Source organism: Anser anser, assembly GCF_964211835.1.
Source record: "Anser anser genome assembly, chromosome: 5".
Lineage (NCBI taxonomy): Eukaryota > Metazoa > Chordata > Aves > Anseriformes > Anatidae > Anser > Anser anser.
In genome coordinates this window covers 18,499,460-18,522,673 of record NC_139725.1, presented here as the reverse complement: position 1 = coordinate 18,522,673, position 23,214 = coordinate 18,499,460, and the positions used below count along the sequence as shown (strand labels likewise).

Sequence of the window (23,214 nt, the reverse complement as noted above, 5' to 3'; positions counted from 1 at the left end):
TGTGGTAAACTGCGCCTGCACAGGAGGCATCTGACAAGATTCCCAAAAAAGTCTACATTGGAGTATATTTGAGACACCAATAACTCCCCATTTTTCACTAGACAGTGAACACTAGAAAATTTCTTTAATCACAGTAACAATTAAAAAAAAACGAACATTTTCCAGAACGGGCCCCTGCATTTGCCTTCTAGGTGAAACAGAAGAGATGGTGATATCGGGGCAGGCAACAAAAATAAGAGATGAAAGTAAAAATAAAAGACAGTTGTAGGACACAGTAGACCACAGTTTGGGAACATGACAATTAGGAGGAATAACTAGACATCATGTGGCAAATGAAAAAAACTGTAATAAAAGCACATAATAATAGAAAAACATAAAGAGCAAAACTGTGAGCAGGGTGACAAATCAGAAATTCTCAAAGTATCTGATTTATTTTTTTTTAGCATTTTTTTTTCTTCTTTCCAGGTCACTAATGGATCGTTTGTGTCCATTTCAGATGTGCTCTAATATAACAGTTTGTGTTTTTTTTTTTTTTAAGAACTTTTGTTTTGTTTTGTTTCTAAGAGACTGAAGATTGTCTGCTCCTTGTTGAGTTATGAACAGAAGTAGCATCTGTTAACCTCACAACAAGGTATACAAGTACAGATTTGAATCACAGCTAACCTTCTCAGGGATGCACAGATTCTTCCTTATTGTTTTGTCTTCGTGATACAGAAAGCTATTCATTCTTTACTCACAAAGCCCTTATAAACATTGCGTTATCTTCATATCTCTGGGCTTTGTTTCAAAAATGCTGTTTGACTTACAGTTTAAGAATTATATCTAGCAATGCAAAAGATGATTAAAATAAATTTTGCAGGTACTTTACATTATATATATGGGTGTATGTGTGTTTGGATTAAGCCAGATTTATTGATGTGGACTTTTAGGTATAAAATTAAAAAGAAACAAAATATGTTAAAAAATTTTTCAATGGGGAATGAAGCTAGCTCTTTCTCATTTATGTTTTCATAGTAAAACCTGTACAAATAAAGATATCAGGTTTAATTTTACAACAACCATGGTCCTTCTCTCATGAGTGGCAGACACACAAATGATGTCAGTGTGTATGACTAACAACTAAAAATAAAGCAGATATTTTTGTACAGGCTATGTAATATCCTATTAATACAAGACCATTTTGTTTAGTTTACATTTTCTTTGGACCTTGCCCATTCATAACTTTTTCTGAGCGTTTTTTTTAATATCATCTACTGTGATCTATTGGCACTCATGCACTTTTCTGAGGTTTTAGAAAGAAAAGTCTACCTTGTATTCACCTGATAAAAGTGATTTTCATCAAGAGTTTAGGAAATCACCCCCCTCTGTGTCCCACCTTATTTTAGCAAGTTGAAAAATAAAATCCATAAAAGCATTTCCAAATTTATCTCTTCCTCTGGTATGTTGTTCTGGGTTGTTGTCCCTGTGGTAAACGCCTTACTACATCCTTACTGCAGTCAGTTTCATGGGACACTCAGCAATGAGAATCTCTCCATGGTTAGACTGAACAGGGGCCAGAATCTTTTGGGGAATTCCCATACAGGTCTGTATCTATCCCACACAACCCAAGAAGCACTTGCGGTAGCATCGAGTTTTTAAAAAGAACAGTGCAGCTGTTATATGAAGGCTAAGACAAAGCTTTATTACTTTTTAAAAGTGAGGCTAGGGTGTTCCCAAACACAGCATACAGCAAGTCACTAAACCTCAAACAGCTATGTGTACCCCCAAAATAAACAAAATGATCTTGTATTTATAGGATATTTTGTGGCCTGTACAAAACCTCAGTGCTGACTGGACTGTGGTCTTGCTAAGCAAGTCTCTACATGACAGAAAATATACTGGATACTGAGTGGATCTTCTGGTCATAAAGGAGGATCTGATAGCTAGCACACAAGAAATACTGAGTTTTTTAAGAGCTCCAATGCCTGTGCTTTCAGAGAGGGAGCTGATCAACCTTTTTTTTTTTTTTTTTGTTCCGTATTAATAATTACTTTTTCACTGGAACAATGATGTGAATCCGGTTTAACTGAACCTGTATTTTTGCCAAATATGGTAAGTTTGAATTCTTCCTCCATACTGTTGTCCAACTGAGACCTTTTTAAAGCATTACCATCTTTTTAGCTGGACTCTTCATTCTCTACATGACCTTGTTGTGTGCATTCTGACATATTTTTTGTGACACCTGAGGAACCATTGACATGGTGTAGTGGGTTTACGTGGCAAGGTTTTGGTAGCAGGGGGCCATAGGGGTGGCTTCTGTGAGAAGGATCTAGAAGCTGCCCCATGTTTGGTAAGGGCCCCACTCCTGACCAGAGCTGAGCCAATAAGTGATGTTGTTTTGCGCCTCTGTGACAGCATATTCAAGACAGGGAAAAAAAACGCTGCACCACACAGCAGCTGGGAGAGTGAGAGGAGTGAGAAACAGCCTTGCAGGCGCCAAGGTGAAGAAGGAGGGGGAGAGGTGCTCCAGGCGCCGGAGCAGAAGTCCCCTGCGGCCTTTGGTGAGGCCCATGGTGAAGCAGGCTGTCCCCCTGCAGCCCATGGAGTACCACGGTGGAGCAGGGTTCCACGCTGCAGCCCGTGGAGGAGACCATGGTGGAGCAGGTGGACCTGCATTGACGGAGACTGCGGCCTGTGGAAGACCCCTGCCAGAGCAGATTCCGGGCCAGACCTGTAGCCTGTGGAGAGGAGACCACGCAGGAGCAGGTGACCTGGCAGGAGCTGCTGCCCGTGGGGGATCCAGGTTGGAGCAGTTTGCTCCTGAGGGATGGACCCTGTGGTACAGACCCATATCTGGAGCAGTTCTTGAAGAGCTGCTGCCTGTGGGCAGCCCACATCGGATCAGTTCGGCAAGGACTGCATCCCGTGGGAGGGACCCCACAGCACAGGGGACAAGAGTGACCGAGAAGAAGAGGCAGAGAAGAAGCGCTATAGACTGACCGTAACCCCCATTCCCCTGCACCGCTCAGGGGGAGGAGGTGGAAGAGGGTGGATGGGGGGGAAGGTGCTTTTGGTTTCTTTCCTTTGTTTCTCACTTCTCTAGCTTGTTAGTAATAGGTAATAAGTCTTACTGTCTCCCTACGCTGCGTCTGTTTTGCCCGTCACGATAATGACTGTGCGATCTCCCTGTCCTTATCTCAACCCTTGAGCCCTTTTCATCATATTTTCTCCCCATGCCTCTTTGAGGAGGGGGAGTGAGAGAGCGGTTGTGGTGGAGCTCGGCCGCCCACCCGAGTAAAACCACCACACATGGTAACACAAAACAGGGTTTGATCTGCTTCTGAAACTTGTTCCTTTGATTAGCAATGGGAGACTATGATATGGTGTTCCAGCCTTTCTGTGCAAACAGCCTTAAATTACACTCAGAAAGACCTTATCCTTAGTAGCACTATTTTTTTTTCTATTTCCAAGCTTTTCCTAAAAGCACTGACGTATAAAAAGTCTCACTAGACTTCACTGTATCAAAGTTCTATAAAACGTTCTAAAACAAGTGTGTCTGCAAATGCTAGATCTCTGCAAGCTTTTAGTTCAATGTGCAAGTCATGCATTTGAAGCTGAAACATCCCTGTAGGGATGATTAGATGTTAGATGGATATGTCCTGCTTTTTGTAACAGTAATAAATAATTTATAGTCACTTTCAGTAAACATAGATTTTCCCCATTTTCTAGTTCACCATTTTGACATTCTTTAGTTAGCGTCCCCCCACAAAATCACTGGTTTCAAGTTTTGATCATCCTATTGTAAGAAGATCTGAAAAGTGAACAAATTTCTTCCTGCATTGTTTTCCAGCTACTGTCACAGTAACTTAAAACAAAGGGCTCCTGAATTAATTTATTTAAATATTAAACTCTTAATTGAAATTTAAATCGCTTGTTCATTGGATATTTTTATATATGTAATAGTCTTAAATTCTAATGTAAACAAGCAGCCTGGTAATGAATGTCTCTACAAACTTCAGCATCCTAAGCAATGTGTTATAGTTTCTCCACTTTTGTCAGGGAACACATTTTCTGTCTTGCCTTCCTCAAGAACTGCCTCGAGTCTCAGTTGTTTTATTCTGGTTACAAGAATCTATGGTCTATGTCGATCTTACATCCTCTTCATAAAGAAAAATATTACCACATCTTTAAAACCAGCAACTCAGTTGAACACAGTTGCACAGGGATACACTGGCCCCCAAAGAGCCAACCATATTCATTCTTTATTTGTTGGCATCTAGTAGAACCCTACTAACATGCCTGATGCTGAAAGGTATTTTGTACCACTCATAACTCCACAAATTTCACCTTTTGTAGGAACCAGCAATTCTTCCTCATGGTATTAAATTTTCTGAGATTATGCATAAGCAAAGAGTTCTGGGGCATGCTTAAGTTTCACTTTTTTGTTATTATTTTCTTTCCACTATATGCAACAATTTTTCATTTTCTTGTAATTCACCAACATGCACCTTTCTCTACTGTTTTGTTCCTCTACCCTTTCAGTGTGAACAAACTCCATACAAGACCCCAGGCCTTCATATTTTCAGTATTCTTATGTAAAAGTTTGAAAGATCACATCTGCGTTCAATTTGCTTTATGTTTTGCATGACAGTTACTCATAATGTAACTTTACCTTTCTCTAGGTTGTACCCATTATTTTGACACTTGAAGACTTTTGTGAAGTGATACTATGCATTACTTCTCTTGCATTTATTCTCATATACTGAATACTTACAAATTTGGTTCCCAAACCATGCAAAGCATTCTCAATTTTGTTTGAATTTGAAGCCAGTTCCGTTTTTTTTGTGAGTTGAACTTTATTTGATATTTGGCATTCCCAAGAAATTCTATAACTTCAAAGCTTTGATTGACTTTAAGTTTACTCTAGCCTAGATAACTCCCATTACTTGACAACTTCTACAATGTTTTATCAAATGTTCATATTGGCTCTTCCAAACTTTTTTTCTTGTGCGCTATTTTCTTTTGCTCGTAATCACTGCTTCCTACCAGATCAGAGAACAATCTCCCAGAAATGTTATCTTTTCAGCCCTATAGCAATCACCACCTCTTCTAAATTTAACCCTTCTCCTTCATCTTTGCATTTAAAATACATCTTGCATATGCCTTATCTTTAAAGTGCAGCATTCTTGAGGTTTGTTCTATACCTTCTGTAGATCTCAGTTAACAAAAATTATTTAACCCTCAAATGCTTCAAGAATCAACCATTTCCAAAAATACAAAACAGAAAAAATACTTTCTAATGGCTCCCTGATTATTTCTAACTACTACTCATAGGGTCAGAAGGAAGAGATATTTTCCTTTGAAAGATTAGTTTCAGTTGCAGGAAAAATTTCATCTGTTTAACATTTTTATTTAGCATAATGAATTTATTCCCTTTTATTTGCCTTCCATAACAGTAATTATGCTTGTATAGGTTGGGCAGAAAGTCCTTTAATTCCAGTTTTAGCTGGATGTGCAATTCCACAGATGAAATTGTGTTAAGAACACACCCTTAGGAAGCCGAATCCTGTAAACCACATTCCCACTCTCTCAGTGTAAACCTGGAATTACTTATTGCCTGCAAAGTAATAACACAAACTTTGATCTTGATTTTAACATCTTGTTTGGGAAGTGCACCAGTAGCCAGAAACTGTATGTGCACCACTATACTTTCTCCCTAGAATATTTACAACTAGACTCTATCTACCTGCTTATTGTAAGTCTCGGGAGGAGACTCCTTCTATATAACCAATAAATTGTTCCTTGAGGAAAGGGCTTGAGACAGACTTGACCCTATCACTGTTTCCTTCCTGAGCTGCTTGGATACCAAACAAGTTTACAAAGTTTTGAAGCTCTGATGTTATTTTTTATAATGACTACAGAAGCCAATTACATGCTCTGTGTAAAATGCTGCTATTACTGCATAGATTTATGAATTTTACTAATAGTTTGAAATCTCAGTTGAAATGGTAGCCAAAAATGCATTGGTTACAAAAGAGAACTAGGAGCAAAATACCCTCTAAAGAAACAAATGCATAAAAGTATCTCTGTTGAACATAGGACAGACCTTTTTCCTAAAATAGAAAAGTACGTTAAAATAAAATTTACATCTATCAGAAGAAAGTACTTACTCACCTTTTACTCTATCTCCTTTGTGCAAATGAATTTCCCCTTCTCCTTGAGGTTGATATGGCTTTACGACAATAAAAAGTCTTCCAGGTACAGCACTGTAAAGCTTGCGCTTTGGACCCTGATAATCCAAGGCAGACAGAGTATCCTTGTTGGCACTAGGACCATAAACGGCACTGGAAATTGAAATTACATATATATATATAAAAAGGTTATTTAAAATGATCAAAGTTAATTATCTACCATCACATTGTCAGGATTAAATTAAGCAGTGAATAACATAATCATCTTCCAGTAAGACATCTAAACCTACAGAAAAAAAAATACGTTTTTCATCCTAAACACACTCTTTCAATTGTTGAAATCTTTCTGTCTGAAACATGATAAATATGCATCTGAACATGATGGCCTATAAAAGAAAACAAATAACACTAAAGTTTTTAGTTTTTCTACAAATTGAACTTGCACATTCCAGACCCAGATGAATTTTAAAATTTATCTGCAAACCATACATTACAAGAACCACAATTTATCAGAAACACTTTTAAACATCAATATTTAAAATTTTTGTTGGGAATGGATATCTTTGTAACATTGCAATGTTAACTGAACAATTCAGACAACTGAATTATTGACTGAACAGACTGAATACTTAAGTTACTTCACACTCTACTATGGACCAAATAATCAAGTTACTTCATCACTCCAAGGCCTGCAGATAAATGTTAGATTTGAATGTGCACAAAGCAAGGTTCTTATAGCTAACATATTCTCCAAAAGATCATTACTTATTTGTGGTAATCAATAGCTCTCACAATGACTTCAGAGTGCTATGCCCAGATAAATCATAGGTCATCAAAAACCACACAATCTACTTATGGTATATAGAGAGAAATTATTGAAAATTAGTGAAAAATATATGAGATCATTATTAGAACCCCAGGAAAATGAGTGAACCGTCAAAAATAAAGCATGAGATAGAGGGTGGAAATATTATAAATATTAGAAGGTGGAAAACTTATAGGATATATCACAAAAAAAATCCAATACTCTGCTATTTAACTTACAAGAAAAAAATGCAAAATCTTGAGGTCTTACACAAAGTCTAGAAACAGAAGTTAATTGTGAGAAAGAAGAATATTCATAAAGATTTTGAAGAAAAAGAGTACCAAAAGAAGACAAGTAATTGGTGATCAAGCATTGCAACACTCCATGATCTTTTAAGAAGAAAGAAATTAACTCAAATTGCTATAAACCAAATGTAGTGTGAAGGCTGGTGTTTACTGTTTTTCACCCTTCTTTATTTTGTAACCAATCACCTACCATAATAGGAGTCAGTGAGCTTCTCAATATAGGTAAAGAAGTTGTCTGGTAAAAAAGCAAAACAAAACAAAACAAACACAGACATACACAAAAACCTCAAAACTAAAAATCATAGTGGATCTTTCTTATCAGGAACACTTTCATTTTACTGCAGTAACTTCTTCACCGCTTGAAATAGTGTCTTCTTTTCACCTTGTCATGATTTTCTACTACTGTGAACAGGTGCTAGTAAAGATAAGCAGTCCTTAAATGTTTAAAAGTGAACTCTGGTTGCAAGTCTGTCAAGGAATTTGCATCAGAAACCTCAGCTGGCTCTCACAGTTGCAAGACAGCAAAAGATGTTCGGTTTTCTGTTCTTTTGTTCCATTCCTTTTTCCTTCTAGGTGAAGAAACAGTCATAACTGCTAACAATCCAGATCAATAAAGTATTGCTATACATCTGACTTCCACCAGTATCAAGCTGCATTTTCTGCTTAATGTGGTAGCAACCAGGGAGCAGCATTGTGTTTACCTTCTATCACAGAAGGTTCGTTCGTTTTCTCTTTTACTGAAAGAGGAGGGGGGGACATTTAAGCACATTTAAGCTTTGCACTGAAGGCATCTTCTCTCATGGGACAGGCTTACTAAAGGAAATCACGGCTGCAACATAGGAGTGATGACTTCTTTAAAAAGATCTTCTCTCTCCCCCTGTGCCCCAGGCCTGGGCTCCCAGCCCAGCACGTCCCACGCCATGAAGGAGCTGAAGGATGATGTGGGGATTTCAGAAGACGCACAGATGTGCTCCCCTCTCACCCAGAAGGTGGCCACCCCTGACAGCTCAGCCCTGACTGAGTCTGTGCAGGCACCTGCTTTCACTAATCATGGTGCTGGTTCCCAAGCCTCTCTCAGCTCCTCATAACACCATTTTGGTGTGGAAAGCAGCAGCCTGGTGAGAAGATAAACACCTGAGTGACAGGCTGCAATGATCACAAGGACCCCTGCAGCACCACTCTCCATCTCTTTCCTTTCCACCAGGCAAACAGCCCTCTGAAACCTCATTAACCCTCTGGTGATGCTAACCCCATGCTGCACTCTGACCTCCTCTGTTACCCTGCCCCTTCTGCTGCTGCTGCTTCAAAATCCAATCTGTGGTGATGTCAAAAAGGTCTTTGTCAGCTAAGGGGAGCAACAGCTTCATGGTGAATGTATTATTTGCAAATAATAAGCAGAGACAGCAACAATTCCCACATTTAGCTGATAGTAAGTAGGTAGTCTTACAGATAAATAAAATCTGTGAGGAAAGTGTCATATAAGGTGCCATTCAGGGTTGCAAAACAGGCCTGCAGCAAGAAAAAGCACTGCCTGAAGGAACATATTGTATATAAGATGGTTTTGGTTGACTTTACATTTAGAGAGTTCCAGTTCTCTTCCGAGTACTTGTGGGTGCTCTGGACATCTCTGAAACAAGTCTTGATGGTACTTATCACAGAGAGATCTTCAGCTGGACAGCTGTTTATGCACCTGTCATACTGACACATTAAGAGAAAGACCACCATTTTATTACCACAGCGTTTCAGGTAGGAAATTTGTTTCCGCTATCATTCACGCAAGTTTTCAAAATCATGGGCTCCCAGAAAGGGAAGAGGAAAGTGGCTAAATAAAGCCAGAGCAAATAAATATTACTTAAATACTTATTCAAAACTTTATTTTTTATCATTTTTCCCTCTCTGAAAGAACTGTTTATACTCTAGGAATTTGGAAGCATGTTATTCCAGGGATATTGATGTAAAGGTGCTTTAAATCCCTTCCAGCTAAAGCTGTCTTCGAGTACAAGGTAAATCCTCCCACTTTGTTGGCATCAGCAGTGCTCAGTAGAATATGAGGGCACTCATTCTGCAAAAACCATCTTGCAAAAACCTCCTCACCTAAGTGAAGCTTCATTATGGACAACACGTTTTTAAGCTGATATGGTTCTCTGTGAGGTGCCGTCCAAATTATTACCAAATGAGTTTTTGACATTATTGTAACATATAGCACAGTAACAGTAGTTTGCTCTACTGAATGAAACTATTGGCTTAAGACACTCAGGTCCTCTTTCTTCCAGGGATTCTTACATTTCAGACAATGTTTTTTTGGTTTTTGTTTTGTTTCTTACAAAGCACCACATTTCCACTCTCAAGCAGTATTGTTACCAGTGCAAATAATTATTGTCAGTTTAGGCATCTACAGCCAAAGAGAGAATAAGAACATGCAAGGTATCTTTAACTACATTATAGAATCATTAAGGCTGGAAAAGACCTCCAAGATCATCTGGTCCAACCATCCCCCTACCACCAATATCACCCACTAAACTATGTCCCTAAGCAATTCTAAAGTCCAACCCTTCCTTAAACATTCCCAGGGACGGTGACTCCATCACCACCACCCTGGACAACCTGTTCCAATGCCTCACTACTCTTTCTGAGCGGAAAAGTCTCCTCATTTCCAACCTGAACCTCCCCTGGTGCAACTTGAGGCCATTCCCTCTAGTCCTATCGCTAGTTATTTGCAAGAAGAGGCTGACCCCCAGCTCCCCACACCTTCCTTTCAGGTAGTTGTAGAGAGCAACGAGGTCTCCCCTGAGCCTTCTCTTCTCCAGACTAAACAACCCCAGTTCCCTCAGCTGCTCCTCACAGGACTTGTGTTCCAGGCCCTTCACCAGCTTTGTAGCCTTTCTCTGGACAAAGAGAATTATGATGCAAGCAAAGATCCAGATACCTACAAATTACAAAGAGAAACCAGCAGATGCATTGATTAACAATACTCTTGCCTTTTCTGCACTGACCAATGGATGATTTTTGGTATTAGGAAACAGGACAGACAAACCTGATATTTTAAATGACAATTGAATAAAACGTGTTTTGTCAAAACATTTAATCTCTGATTCTCTCCATCAGTACCCAGCTCTGCCTCCCTTCATTTTTCTAGCCCTGAGCTTTAACCCTTTTCACAGGAAAGTGGTTTCATAAAGCTGAAGACCCCATTTGTGATCAAAACATAGACGCAATCATCTACTTTACTATATTACTTGTAATATGTACATCACTCTAATTATTCAGGATTTGCCCTCCAGTGGGACATAGCTGCAGGATATTTGCAGAGCTTGCCTGCTAAATCACATTTGTAATTTGAGAGGAAAGAAAGCAGCAAAGTCCTAGGGAATGCAAAAACCCTGCAGCAAGGATAATCATGAAAAGAGCCCCTGACACCTATCACCAACATCTCAAGAAGCTCCTTTTGCTCTCAGTCAGCCTCCGGTACAGCCCCACTTATTCCCCCCAGTTATTCCCTCTGGTTTCCTCTTTGGTTCAAAACTCTTCTGCAGAAGAGAAACAGTCCCTGATTCACCACCCATAAGCAGATCCAACACAGGTTTCAGGCATGACCAATAGTCTTCTCCAGGGACCAAGCATCTCAGAAATATTTTACATGGCTATTAAATATAATCATTATTTTAGTTATTAAAAGTTCTCATACTGTGCAAATATTTAAAATTCACCTGATGTGCCTGTGCTGCTGCCGTTTGGCATCCTCTCCCAACCTGTTTAGGGATGGTGACCGGCTTCGGGAGGATGGAGTGTAACTCCCCACAGTTTTCACAGTTCCATTAGGATTATTCTGCATCTGTTGAAGTAGATGAGGTGAAAGGCTGCGGTGCGAAGAGGCAGAAGAGGAGGCTGACCACTCAGGGAGGTTGTTGATGTTCAGATTGTTGTCACTGTTGGAACGAAGTAAGATACGAGGTGCTGCTAAGGTGCTTGGGGGTCTCCGCCTTCTGTTTGAGTAGGTAGGAGCCTCTCTAAAGGGCACTGTGTAAAGAAAGACATACAGAGTAATCACAGATGAGTTTACCATTTATACATGCTTACAACCCCATGAAAAGACTTAGTAACATATGGCATTGTTTTTTTTTGCAGAGACAGAAACTCTACCTTGCCTGAATATCTAATCAAATTCATTATCCTCAAAACATCATTAAAACTGAAAACAACTGGCCAATATTAGCCTGTTTACTGGTTTTAATAAATAGTTGGGCAATGCCAGCAATGTGAGTGTGCAGAGCAGTCTGAACTATGGTCTAGGTAAAGGGAAACACCTAATTATCACCAAGTTTGAGGGTCATACTGTTCATATTTACTCTATGCCCTCATTTTCATTCAGAAAGCCAAGGAATGTGGCTGATCAGTAGAAGTTTTGGTGCACAATCTCCCAGCCTCCTTCTCCAATCAGCATCCAAGCTGAGAGAATTTTGTTCCATCGCAAATTCAGGCCTAACCTGAAATCTGTAGTGTTAACAGTCACCTTATCCCCATCTTCCAGGTTAAAAATCGAGGACATAGATTTTTCCCCTGGCAGAACTCTATTACACCGCTATAATCCCTTGGTATTCCTCTCTTTCTAATCTAGGCATTTCTACTGCATCTATTACTATTGTATATAGAGCATATTACCCCAGGGTAATATACTCACATCGTCACATGCTGTGTCCCAGGGAGAACACGACTGTATCCAAAGGCTGCAATATGCTAGTTAATGAAACAGTCATAACAGAAAACAAAAGCAAGGGCAATAAAAACACCCAATACAAAGCACAGGGCCTATCCTTTCATCGGTGTTAGTAGAGTGTTGCAGCCATACAAGAATTCAGACAAGCAGACACTACGTTTTCCAGATCTCCATTTCTCACTGTAGTGAGTCAGTTACTTGCAAATGCAACTTAAAAGGAGAATTTCCTAATAAAAAGTCATCCAACTCACGCTAGAAATGATAGCATTTCCTATGTATTTTATAAGGCAGTGAGGAGTCTGACCCTGAAAACTTACGCTTAGTCCAGTCCCCATTCATGCAAGCACTCTCATAAATTCCAGTGGAACTCATGGGGTTGCAGGATTGATCCAAAGTGCAAGTATTTACATATGAAAAGTCCCAGTAGCATAACTAACAGAAGAGAGCCAGGCATTATTCTGAGGTCTTTACTGAGCTGTTGTAATTTTCAAAAACCTTATTTCAGTTGGGAAAGAAGCCCCACAGAATATCACCTACATGTCTAAAGTGCCAGCAAGTGCCATTTGTAAAGTGTCACAAATGTCTACACATTCAATGCCCTTCAAAACCACATAAAATAACAGAATTAGAATGTGTCTATCATCCTCTGCAAGTAAATAAATTCACAAAAATATGAATATACACAGGAATCAATCTGTCTTGCCTTGACAGATAGCTTTTAATTGGGAGGACACAGCAAAATTCAAGGTTCCAGAGCAAAATTGAAAGCATATTTATAACATAAAATAAAGGTGTAATTGCAAGTAAAAGAATGGTTTATATTATTTTCATCAGAATTCTTATATGATTAATTGTGATTCTGAGAATTTTAAAATAGCATCCTTCATATTTCTAAACTTTCTCTGGTAAATAGCTCAGCAACATCAGAACAACCAAACAAAAGAGAACAGTGTGCATGGGGAGGAAGGGCTTTAAATTCATTTCCATAATATATTATTTGAAACAAAGCTGAAATAAGGAAGTAGTCTTGAAAAGCTGCTAAACGGGATAAAGCTTAGTAGTCCAATATTTGGGCTAGAAACTGGCAGAAACTGTATAGTTTTCTGGATATTCCGAGTCTTTCATATTTTTGTAGGGCTTCAAAGCAGCAAAGTATGTCTCTGAAAGTACCTTAGTGCTTCAAATGCCATGGTGAAAGCCACAGTTAGTACTAACTTAAAGAAAACTCACAGCGCTTATTTCTAAAATTAACATACACAGATCCTCTGATCAACATATATGACATAGATGTGTTGTTTGTATGTTTCTGGATTTCCAACAATAAGAATATGACTCTGGAGATGATTTCACTGAAGACAAGAATCTTTCCCAGGAACAATAAGGCAGGACAGCTACTGTCATAATTTCCTTACAGGAGAAATCACACAAAACCAGAGAATGCACGGCAGATACAGGGCTGCTATCTGAAAGAGTAGCCTTGTTCCCTTCAGGTCACCAAAGTTTGTCTTAGACTTCAGTAAAAATGGTCTCTGACCCTTAGACTTGAATTTTTCACCACTTAAAACTGCTAACATTCAAAGCAGGCTGCCAAGCCTTTAAGCCACAGCTCTATGAAACTAAAAATTGCCCACGGTTTTTGACCATTTGCTTTAAGCTCTGCATCTGGTAGGATGCACGGTGGTGGCAGCAGGAGGGCAGGGTGCTCAGGATGGGGACAGCACAGCGGGGAGCTGCTGAGCACCTTCGTGCCCGCAGGTTTGAGAAAGCACAGGACAGTGCATTCACTCCTAATGGAAAATAGTGTGTGTTTTGTATGTATGCACGCTCTCCAGGTATCACATTAAATTAGCTCTTTTTCCATTACACATCTGAAAGGGATTTTACATTTGGGAGTTAGTTTTTGATTTGCTATTAATGCTCTGTTCTTAAGGAGAGAACTACAAGCAAAATCAGCCCTTACTACAAAAAATAAACAGGAAAGGGGACAACTAATTACACCAATTGACGTGTGTCTAACAAATCTTTTATAGAAAGAGTTAAAAATAAGCATTTCCATGCCTAAAATGATTAATATTCCACCCAACTGTTTCTTTTCCCCAGCAATCTGCAAACTGTAAGTGGGTGGATATTTTTTTAGCTCCTCTTATAGTCATTATTTATATTATTTGCACAATAAAAAATAACTACAACACAAAATGATGGAATGCAAATGTCCACGCTTTAAGCCCTGTTGGACACCGTCACTCCCTAATATCTCACTATGTTCACAACTGTAAGAATAACTGTTGCAAAACTTGTCTGGGAAAAACAGTTGATATAAAATGACATGAAAATGACTGAACTAATTTCATGCCCCTAAACTTTAAAATTATCATCTCTAAAAGCATGCTTGAAAGCATCATTTAATTCTTTCTCCAGCTCTCAGCATTCTTCTATTCCTGGTATTCCATACATCTGAAGGGGTAATTCAGCAGCAGCTACTGACAAATATTCACTCAGGAAATTCCTTACGTGTCTTCAAATGATTTTCTTAGGGAACAAAACATTTCTATAACTACTTCAGAGAAAACCTTAAATGAATAAAGTCACATCCAGCCTTCATAAGCAGTTGCCTAAATGGATTGTCTAGCATAAAATAATTTTGAAAACGAAAATGCAGGAACTGATTAATTATAGAGTCACTAAGCCAATCATATTAAATGTACACAAGAAAACACCAGTCTGAAACATCAAAGTGTTCTGCTTGCATCGCTTACCTTCTTTCTTTGTGAAGGCATTTAACAAAGACTTCATTTTCCCTTTTACTTTAGCAGCAATCCCCTCATTATATAACCTTTGCTGGGAAGAAAGAGGAAAAAAAAAAAAAAAGGAAAAAAAATAAAGCTACCCAATTTCTATGTGTTCGGGCTGCCTGCACCCTGACATGAGCAGCAGGTTTCTGGGCACTGTGTAATTGCCAGCATAGCCGGGCACGCAGCGCCCGGCGCGCTGGTGACAAAGCCCACCCCACATCCTGTCTGTCAGCTGGGAGCCAACTGTGCATAGACTGGAGCCGCTCACACACACACACACACAAAAAAAAAAAAAAAAGGAAAAAAGAAAAAAAACCACCCTGCTATCTCTCTCGGCATTAGTCATGTGAACAGCACCGCCACAGCCTCGCCGGCGAAGCCCTGCTCCTGCTGGTGCTGCCTTCCTGCACCCCACATGCCAGGTGCAGGAGGTGGGGGCCGAAATTTGTGTTGGAGAGGGGCAGGGGGAAGGATGCGCGGACACAGGGGCTTCGCAGCCGCATGCATGTGCTGTGCTGCCAGTGAGGGGAAAGCCTTGGCAAAGCTGAGAGCAGCTTCACAAGTGCATCAGCTTGTAAACTTGCCCGGCTGACTCGTGGTGCTCAGGGGCACCCTTTTGCTTTTTGATGCTTTTTGCTTGCTTAGTGCGATGCTAAAAAGAGCCAATTTGAGGAAAAGTGTGAATCAAACCAGAACTCAGCAAGCCTCCTGCAAGAACTACAGTAAGACCATAGACAAAACTGACACTACGCAGAGTAACTGGAGCTGGCCTATATTCCAGCCTGAAACAGATGGGGTACCAGCACCAACAATTTTCCATTCCCCTTCAGTGCAGCAATTACACTGAAATAAAACAGAATTTCTTTTTGCACAGGGTAAAAATAATAAAATTTGACTGAGCTGTTCCTCTAAATTTCATGCAAATGCCACAAAATAAATAAGGACATTGCATTTGCAGTTTTTAAAGCGCTAATTCTGCAACACATTCTGCAGGGAACTATGGCAGCCGTGCAAGCATGCTCGCGGGGTAGAGCAAATCACTGAGAGGCAGGAAGGAAGCAGGGGGCGGTGCTAACAATCACACAAAATTTCAGCATAACTAGTTACACCTACAGAAAAAAAAGATTCTGAAGAACAGGAAGTTCACTGTTTAAAAAATGAGTAACCCGAAGTAAAAACCTGTCCTCAAATAGTATGAACTATATAGCAGTTAATAAATATTTATTCCATCTCAGACATCTCTGCTGGCTGCTAATACTTCTATTTTGAAAATCTGGTCCTTTTCTAACTGAGAAAACTGCTTCAAGAAAGACAGAAAATAAATGACTTAGATGGATTTAACCTCCATATGCACAGTAATACCATATTTAACAGAAAACTGAAAAGAATTAGTAAGCACAAATAAATTCAATAGTTTAACCTTCATTTAACATTTCAATGTTTACACAGCTCTTAATTTCTAATTAAAAGAATATTTATCTAAATCAATATAATTTTACATTTTGTTTCAATTTAATTTTAAAAGAACCTGTGCTTATCAGGTGGTAATTTTACCAGTGGAAATGTTGGACACTAAATATAAATATAAAGTTAAACATCTGTATTTGACAAGAATATTTTTTTTTCTTAAAAAAAGATGCAAAGCTTTCTAGAAAGTAGCTTTGAACTGTTATTCCCAAACTTATAAATATGTGCATATGTTAGCTCCCCATAAGAATCGATATTGTTTCCAGAACAAGAACTACTCTACCAGGACAGCTGTGCCACTAATATGAATTATTACCCTTTCCAGTATCTCCATTCAATCCCTCTGATTCCATTTGGAGCTATGAGTGCCAAAGAAGCTATAATGATTAGTAATATTTCACATTTCCATGGTGTTTTCTAACTAAACTTAGTCAACAGTATGTGAGGGCTGCTGAAGTCTGCACAAAAAATTCAGAATCTTGTAGTGTTCCCATTTTAATAGCCAGATGTAAAGTGGCAGAAATTAGTTTTATGATGGCAGCCCATGAAATGCTCAGGAAAGACTGAAATCTTACTTTGTGCTTACTGATGGGGCTGAGAGCACTGTTCTGATCACTACTGTAACGCTCATGGGGCAGAGATTTCCTAGGGTGTGCAACTTAAACCAGTTTAACCCATTGCAGGGAAATGTCCTTCACTGACTGCATGGAGCACAGATTGATCCCCGTACACGGAGAATTACCTGTTGTGTCCCCAGGGAAAGAACACAATCCCTGCCTCTACATGTTCAGTTCTGTGCGTTGATACCCAGAACATCAATCGCAGAAAACCATACAGACCAACATTAACTATCTATGGAGAGATGGGATCCCAATGGTGCTCACGTTGGTCCATGCAGAAAGTCCTGAGCATTTCACTACCACGGTGCCGCCGGCATAGAACCTGGGAGCCTGATCCTCAAACTGCATCTTTCTCCACGTGGGTGTCAGTGTTTCAAACTATTGCTATCCTAAGTACCTAACTGTAACAGTTAGGCTAGGAAAGTGTTAAGTCAGTTGTGTTCATTCATGGCTGTTCATATATAGTAAAATAAAAACAGGCAGGCAACTGTAGTCAATCAAAATAAATCCCAGGGGGTATTTTTATTAGATTCTTGCTGGAGCTCCAGCATTTCATCATCTAGAGGTTTCTAATCAGTGTTACAAAAACATAAAAAATATTAAAGTCACTTGAAATTATTGAGTTTCATGGAAATTGTGGGAACTCTTTCCTATCTACCCCATCAGATATATCACCTGATGAACGATCACTTTATTCCATTTAACCATCTTTCTTTTCCCCATCACAGGAAATATAATTTCTTCCTACATGGGAGAGCCTACTGCAATAAACACTATAGTACAACTGGAAAATATGACAATCAAGGAAGTCAGTGAACTATTTGCAGCTGCAATTTTTTTTTTCCGATTTTCACTAATAGCTTATTAGAATTTACTTGTTTTAACTGAAGTCTGAAGAACTGAACTGTGGTGTAAAGAAGTTAAAAAAGAAATCATTCCAGCAACTTCCACCTTTTCCAAAAAGATTTTGCTGCCTTATGATGGTAGTCTTGGTACTTACAAATGAAGATGCCTTACAAATACAAGCGAGGTAAGCCCTAATAAACTTTATTCCCCCACTTCTTCTGCAGGTGCTCAGGAAGACGTCTGTGGGCTCTGCATAAGGATGCCTCTGCAAAGAAAAGGCCACCTTATGCAGACATCAAAACATGGGCTCCAAGGTTAACTTTGATTGCCATTTTTTGTATGTTTGTAACATCAGGTTCACAATTTTTTATGTGTGCTTTAGTCCATAGCTTCCAATGCAAAATAGCGACTAACACATTTAGACATTTTTTGAGGATCTACTTTTAGGCAATTAAATGTCATTAGGAAAAGTTAAAACATGATTTGTTTGATCGAATCTACATTCTTGCTTAATCTTCCCACTATCACGAGCAATTGCTTTTCAGATGTGATGGCAGAACACAGTTAAAATTATCATGCTTTATTCTTTTTGGATTTTGTCTTTTTTTTTTTTTTTGAGTTCTTACCAGAAAAAATCCCTTCAACTTGTACACACATCTAGCCTTTTGTTAAAAATACAGTTCTTCACACGTATAAATAACTTTCTCTCCGCTATAAAATAGGCGTCCCTTATGCTAAACCACCAAGTGGAGAGTTAGACAAGAACAGCCATATTCAAATATAGACTGTAAAGTACAAAAAGATTCAAATATAAACTGTAAAGTACAGAAAAAAAAAAAAAAGAAAGAAAAAAAAGCTAGGTTGATACTGTTTCTAGATTACTTGCTTAACCCACAAAGCTATAGGGTGGTCAGGAGCACAAGCAGTGGTGACAGACTCAGAAGGAATCCACCTCAGAGGAACAACTAAAACTCTTATTAAACAAAGTCGTTTGATTTTTTTGCAAAAAGTTTGAGTTTGCTCAGGATACTGCAGTTAAGCCAGCCCTGAGAAAAGAGTGTCTGAGCTCACACAAATGTTGCTTGTAGAGTCCAGCCTTAGCTAACCTGACCTTAGTTTCTCTGTCACTATCATTAGCATCTTCTTGCCACCCAGCAGCGCTGCTTAGCAGCCTTCAGGCAGGCAGTCCAAGTCTGAAGGGTAGAATGGGGGCAGGAGACAGTGTGTAGGAAAGGACAGCAGAGGGATGGATCGGGAACAGATGGCAAGAGTTATCAATTAGAAGAAGAAAGAAAAACAGAATATAGCAGTGAAAGTTACACAGCTATGTGCCAGACTTCCCTTCCGTTACCTGGCATTTATATTACATTGCTGTCCCCAAACTTTGCTCTGTTTGGCAAGGGCCAACCTCACTCTACTCTCACGAGGAACCAAGTGCATTCGTGGAACTACGTTAGAAAGCTACAAGAAGCATGTGGAAAGATTTTCCAATATCCAGCAAAATTTACAGCTGTGCGCAAGGCTTGACTCTAGAGGCAAGACCATGCAGTAGAGTGAACTGGCCACTGCTGGGGTCTTCAGTCCTGCAGAAAACACTTCATGCAAGTCCTGCTATTGAAAGAATTTTAATTACTAAGCATGTGAGGTGCACGTGTTTGTGGGTACATTTCAAAGGAATTTCAAAGTCGACGAATATATAGTTGCCACACTCAGATGAGCTTAAAATCATGAGAAATGAAAATCAATCCCTCTTTCTTACCATACTCACATGATTATAAATAAGCCTTCAGTAAGATTCACTGGGATTACAGCAGTAATGCAGGAATAACATTAAAGAGCTGCATGCTTCCACAGAAGGCAGGCGTGTTCACTGTAAGGCTTTAGTTTCAGATGCTTACACAACATCAGGAATATATTTAGATCATATAAAAATTGCTAAATATTGCTTAAAACTTGTAATGTGTCAGAGCAAATGTCTGAAATCTCTTTGATAGTCTAGAAGGTAATGGATTCAGAAATTTTGATCCAAAAGAGCTTGAAAATCATGGGATTTTACCTTTTTTTTTTTTTTTTTAAATTACGAAGCTCAAGGCAGCAATTTCTGCAAATTTTTGAAGCTCTGACTGCAAGGATACAGGTACACACACCAGAATTCACCTTAGAAGTGAAATAAAACCTCTGTCCCAAAGGATAAGAGGCTGCTTTGTAGCCCAGAGTTGTGTGAAAAATCTGGGTCAGGATGCAGAAAGACACAGAACAACGGAGGGTTAAAAGGTGGGAAAATTAAACGCTGCTATTTCACAGGAAAGCCTGGAAGTGGGAAGGAAACAATGGCCAGTAATGAGGGAAATGTCTTGCAAGTAGTAGCTGAAAGAGAGAGAGAAGTAAAGGCAACAAGAGAAATCTACAATAGCTGAAGCAGAATTTGAAAACGATTGAAATCTATCAGCAATGTCAAAGAAAGCAACATATTTGAATAAAGTATGTATGACTCACTTTCATTTTATCAGGTACAGTCCTATATAGAAAACGCACTTACCTAAATAAAAACCTGTATTTTACAGAGTTCTGTTTCTGCAGGATGCTCTCCTCAATCCTGAGGTGTAGAATGGAGAGGCCAGCTCTGAGCTGCCAGGTGACAAGAGTTTCTAAAGGCTTTATCCTCTCAGAGTACTCACAGCTCCCCATTTCTTTTACACGTGTTTGGGTTGAAAGGAACATCAGATCTTGCTCAGAATAACACAAATAACTGCAACAAACATTTGTATCCATCTTCCATAAATTTGTATTTATATAATCCCATATAAGAAATAGTGAGTTTTCTCTGCTGTTTGCAAAGACCTTTCCACTGTAATATGGCTAAGGGAAAAAAAAAAATCTTAAAAAGTAAATAGTTCTTGTAAATCCTTTCAGAAAAAGCAGTGGGTGATTTAGAGTAGATGAAACAGGAAAATACTTGGTTTAACTGATTAGGTTACATTTTGCTGGCATTTCTTTAAATATGGACTGTCCTGACTTCAAAGTCTGTTTTCAGCAGCAAGTAGAACTCACCCAGAGTTACTCACTTCTACAGAGCAGCAGACTATCAGAAACCAGCTACCTAGGTATGTTGTTGAAGCAAGAGATCAACAGCCTGTAGGGCATCTGGACAGAAAGATCTATTTAGCTCAGATTATTCAAGCTGCATTATTTTACCTCCAACAATAAGAAAGAAAATATAAATCAAAAATAATTATAACCCACAAAAAATTCTTGTGCTCTTTAAATAAGTTGGTGAAAAGAGGGTGCAATTTTCTCCACTAATAAACTGGGAAATCTAGTCCTGATGCAGCACCACTCAGAAGCATTGAATTACACCACAAAGTTCATTCTTTACATTATGAACACATTCTATAATGGCTGATACACATGGGCCTCGGAAGCCGTACACAGATTTGTGGGCTGTGGTCTCATGTTGCAGAGGAGAACAAAGACAAATGAATCTGCACAAAATGCTTAGAAAAACAAATGGACCAATATTGGATAGCATAATGCTTCTGTGTTCTGGTGTTGTACAGAAAACAATCTAATTTTGCCTTTGTGTAACTTTCCTCCTACCAAAAGCTCTCAACAAATTCCTTAAATCATTATGTTGTTCCAGGCTTTATTCAGTGATTTGATTTCACTGCTTTAATCTAAGTGTGAACCTCTTTAGTAAATAGTGGGACAAAGCATCTGTGCTTCCAAAAGTGTTGGTGGATCATGTCAGTTTTATTTAGAATAACACCATTTTCATAACTGAAAAGTGTATATTGCTCTCAATGGAGAAAAAAAAATCTCACAGAAGGTACAAAATATATAACTAGCCAAAGTGGTCAAATAGTGTGCCATTGTTATATGCATTGTCCTTGTACAATTCATACAGACAACTGTAATTACTGGGGCAGGGTGTATTGAGTAAACATATTTGTACTATTTTATGTGTCAGTCAGTTGGGTCTGATTCTCCAGGCTTCCTACCTTTTGGCACTATTCCTCCAGCACATCAGATATGAAATACATCCACTCTGTTCTGACAACATTTTACAGTATCTTTGCGTAAGTCTAAATGATAACACAAGGTGCATAAGGATGGAGAATTAGCCTGCAATGAATTCCAGCTTGATAACCCATCACTGGCTCAAGCATTTCTTAGACATACAGTTATTCCCTATTTACTGCAGGGCTCATGACAGAAGAAACCAAGCCATGACATTAAAGTTCATGCATGACTGTGAGCTACCCCAAGGCAGGAATTATAAGAAAACGGCAAAGAAAAAAATCCACAATATCCTCTTGAAGCTGTAGCTCCTCCCTCTTCTTAAATCTTGGTGTCCTTCCCTGCTATTTTTCAACCTCATTTTCCCTTCTCTTCATGGCTACCGTTGTCTTTCATTGCTTCTATCACCAGTTTAAGGATAGCCTGCCTGCCCTACAGAGCCAATAAATGGTCTGTAAGAGTCTATCAGGAGAGATTTCTAGAAGATATTACGTCATAGCAGTTACATAAAATTAGCAGTGAAGTTAAATGGGCAGAGGTAGAATGGTTGGAGGGCAAGAAAACAGCACTGAAGTAGCCCACCCAGATGAGGAAGTTTATAGGAGGTCACATTGCATAAAAGCCTAATAAGAGTGGAACACATCACCCCGTCTTCATACAACAAAGTTTGATTGTGGAATACAGGAGGGAACAATCAAGTAATTAATGTGACATTGCTCTATCTTTTTAATACCTTATTGCACTTCGAGGGTAACATTTTCATTGAGAAAATAATACATTGTTTACTGAGGAGACCTCAGAACCGTGAAGACTTTTCGCTTTACTGGTTGGCTTCCCACAGGTGCACATTTCTTTCCGGTGTGTTTAATGACAAATACTTGCATTACCACTTTCATTCTTGTTTTGCAGTAGAGAAGTACAAGGAGGCCATTTTTTTTTTTTCTGGTAGAGTTCTTACCACCAAAACTACAAATTAAGTGCCAGGAGAACTAAATTCTTGGCTCTGCAGCCTCCCTGAAGTCCATTAATCTGCAAGGAGTGACAGGAGAATTTAAGGACTGAATACTATTGGGGGTCATCAGTGTAGAAGAAGCCAGAGAGACCTCCATATCCCATGGACTTGCATTAACAATCAAAGCAGAAATTGTTTACATATATTTAGGAGTAGCTTCTCAAATGGGGAGTTAGAGAAAAACATCATTACTGAACCCAGAACGCTCTGCACTTTTTTTTTGTTTACACTATCTAGTCCAAGCTGTCTCCAAGAATTCCTCATTTACTCTTATTGTCATCATTTCAGTTTCAAAGTGGACCTAGCACTAAAAGCAGTGAGTAGGATATATTTAGCTTTTGAGACGATGCACATTTGGGTTACCTGAGTACAAAGTCTGCCACTGCCAGCTTCCTTTTGTCTTCTATGCTACAGATAGTAGTTATGCCATGCAAGTATTCACCCCTCAAAATATCTTTTCTAAATA

At 39.0% G+C, this 23,214-nt stretch overlaps 1 protein-coding gene across 8 annotated transcripts in view; it reads right to left on the bottom strand.

The window, feature by feature from the left end:
- SHANK2 (SH3 and multiple ankyrin repeat domains 2) overlaps window positions 1–23,214 on the bottom strand; it is a 352,030-nt gene that overhangs the window by 212,024 nt on the left and 116,792 nt on the right. For all 8 annotated transcript variants that reach the window (XM_083838465.1, XM_083838461.1, XM_083838466.1 and 5 more), the window contains 2 exons: window positions 10,988–11,297; window positions 6,154–6,323 (listed from right to left, as the gene is read on the bottom strand). In XM_083838465.1, coding sequence (XP_083694591.1) covers window positions 6,154–6,323; window positions 10,988–11,297 — 480 coding nt within the window. The remainder of the gene's footprint in view (window positions 1–6,153; window positions 6,324–10,987; window positions 11,298–23,214) is intronic.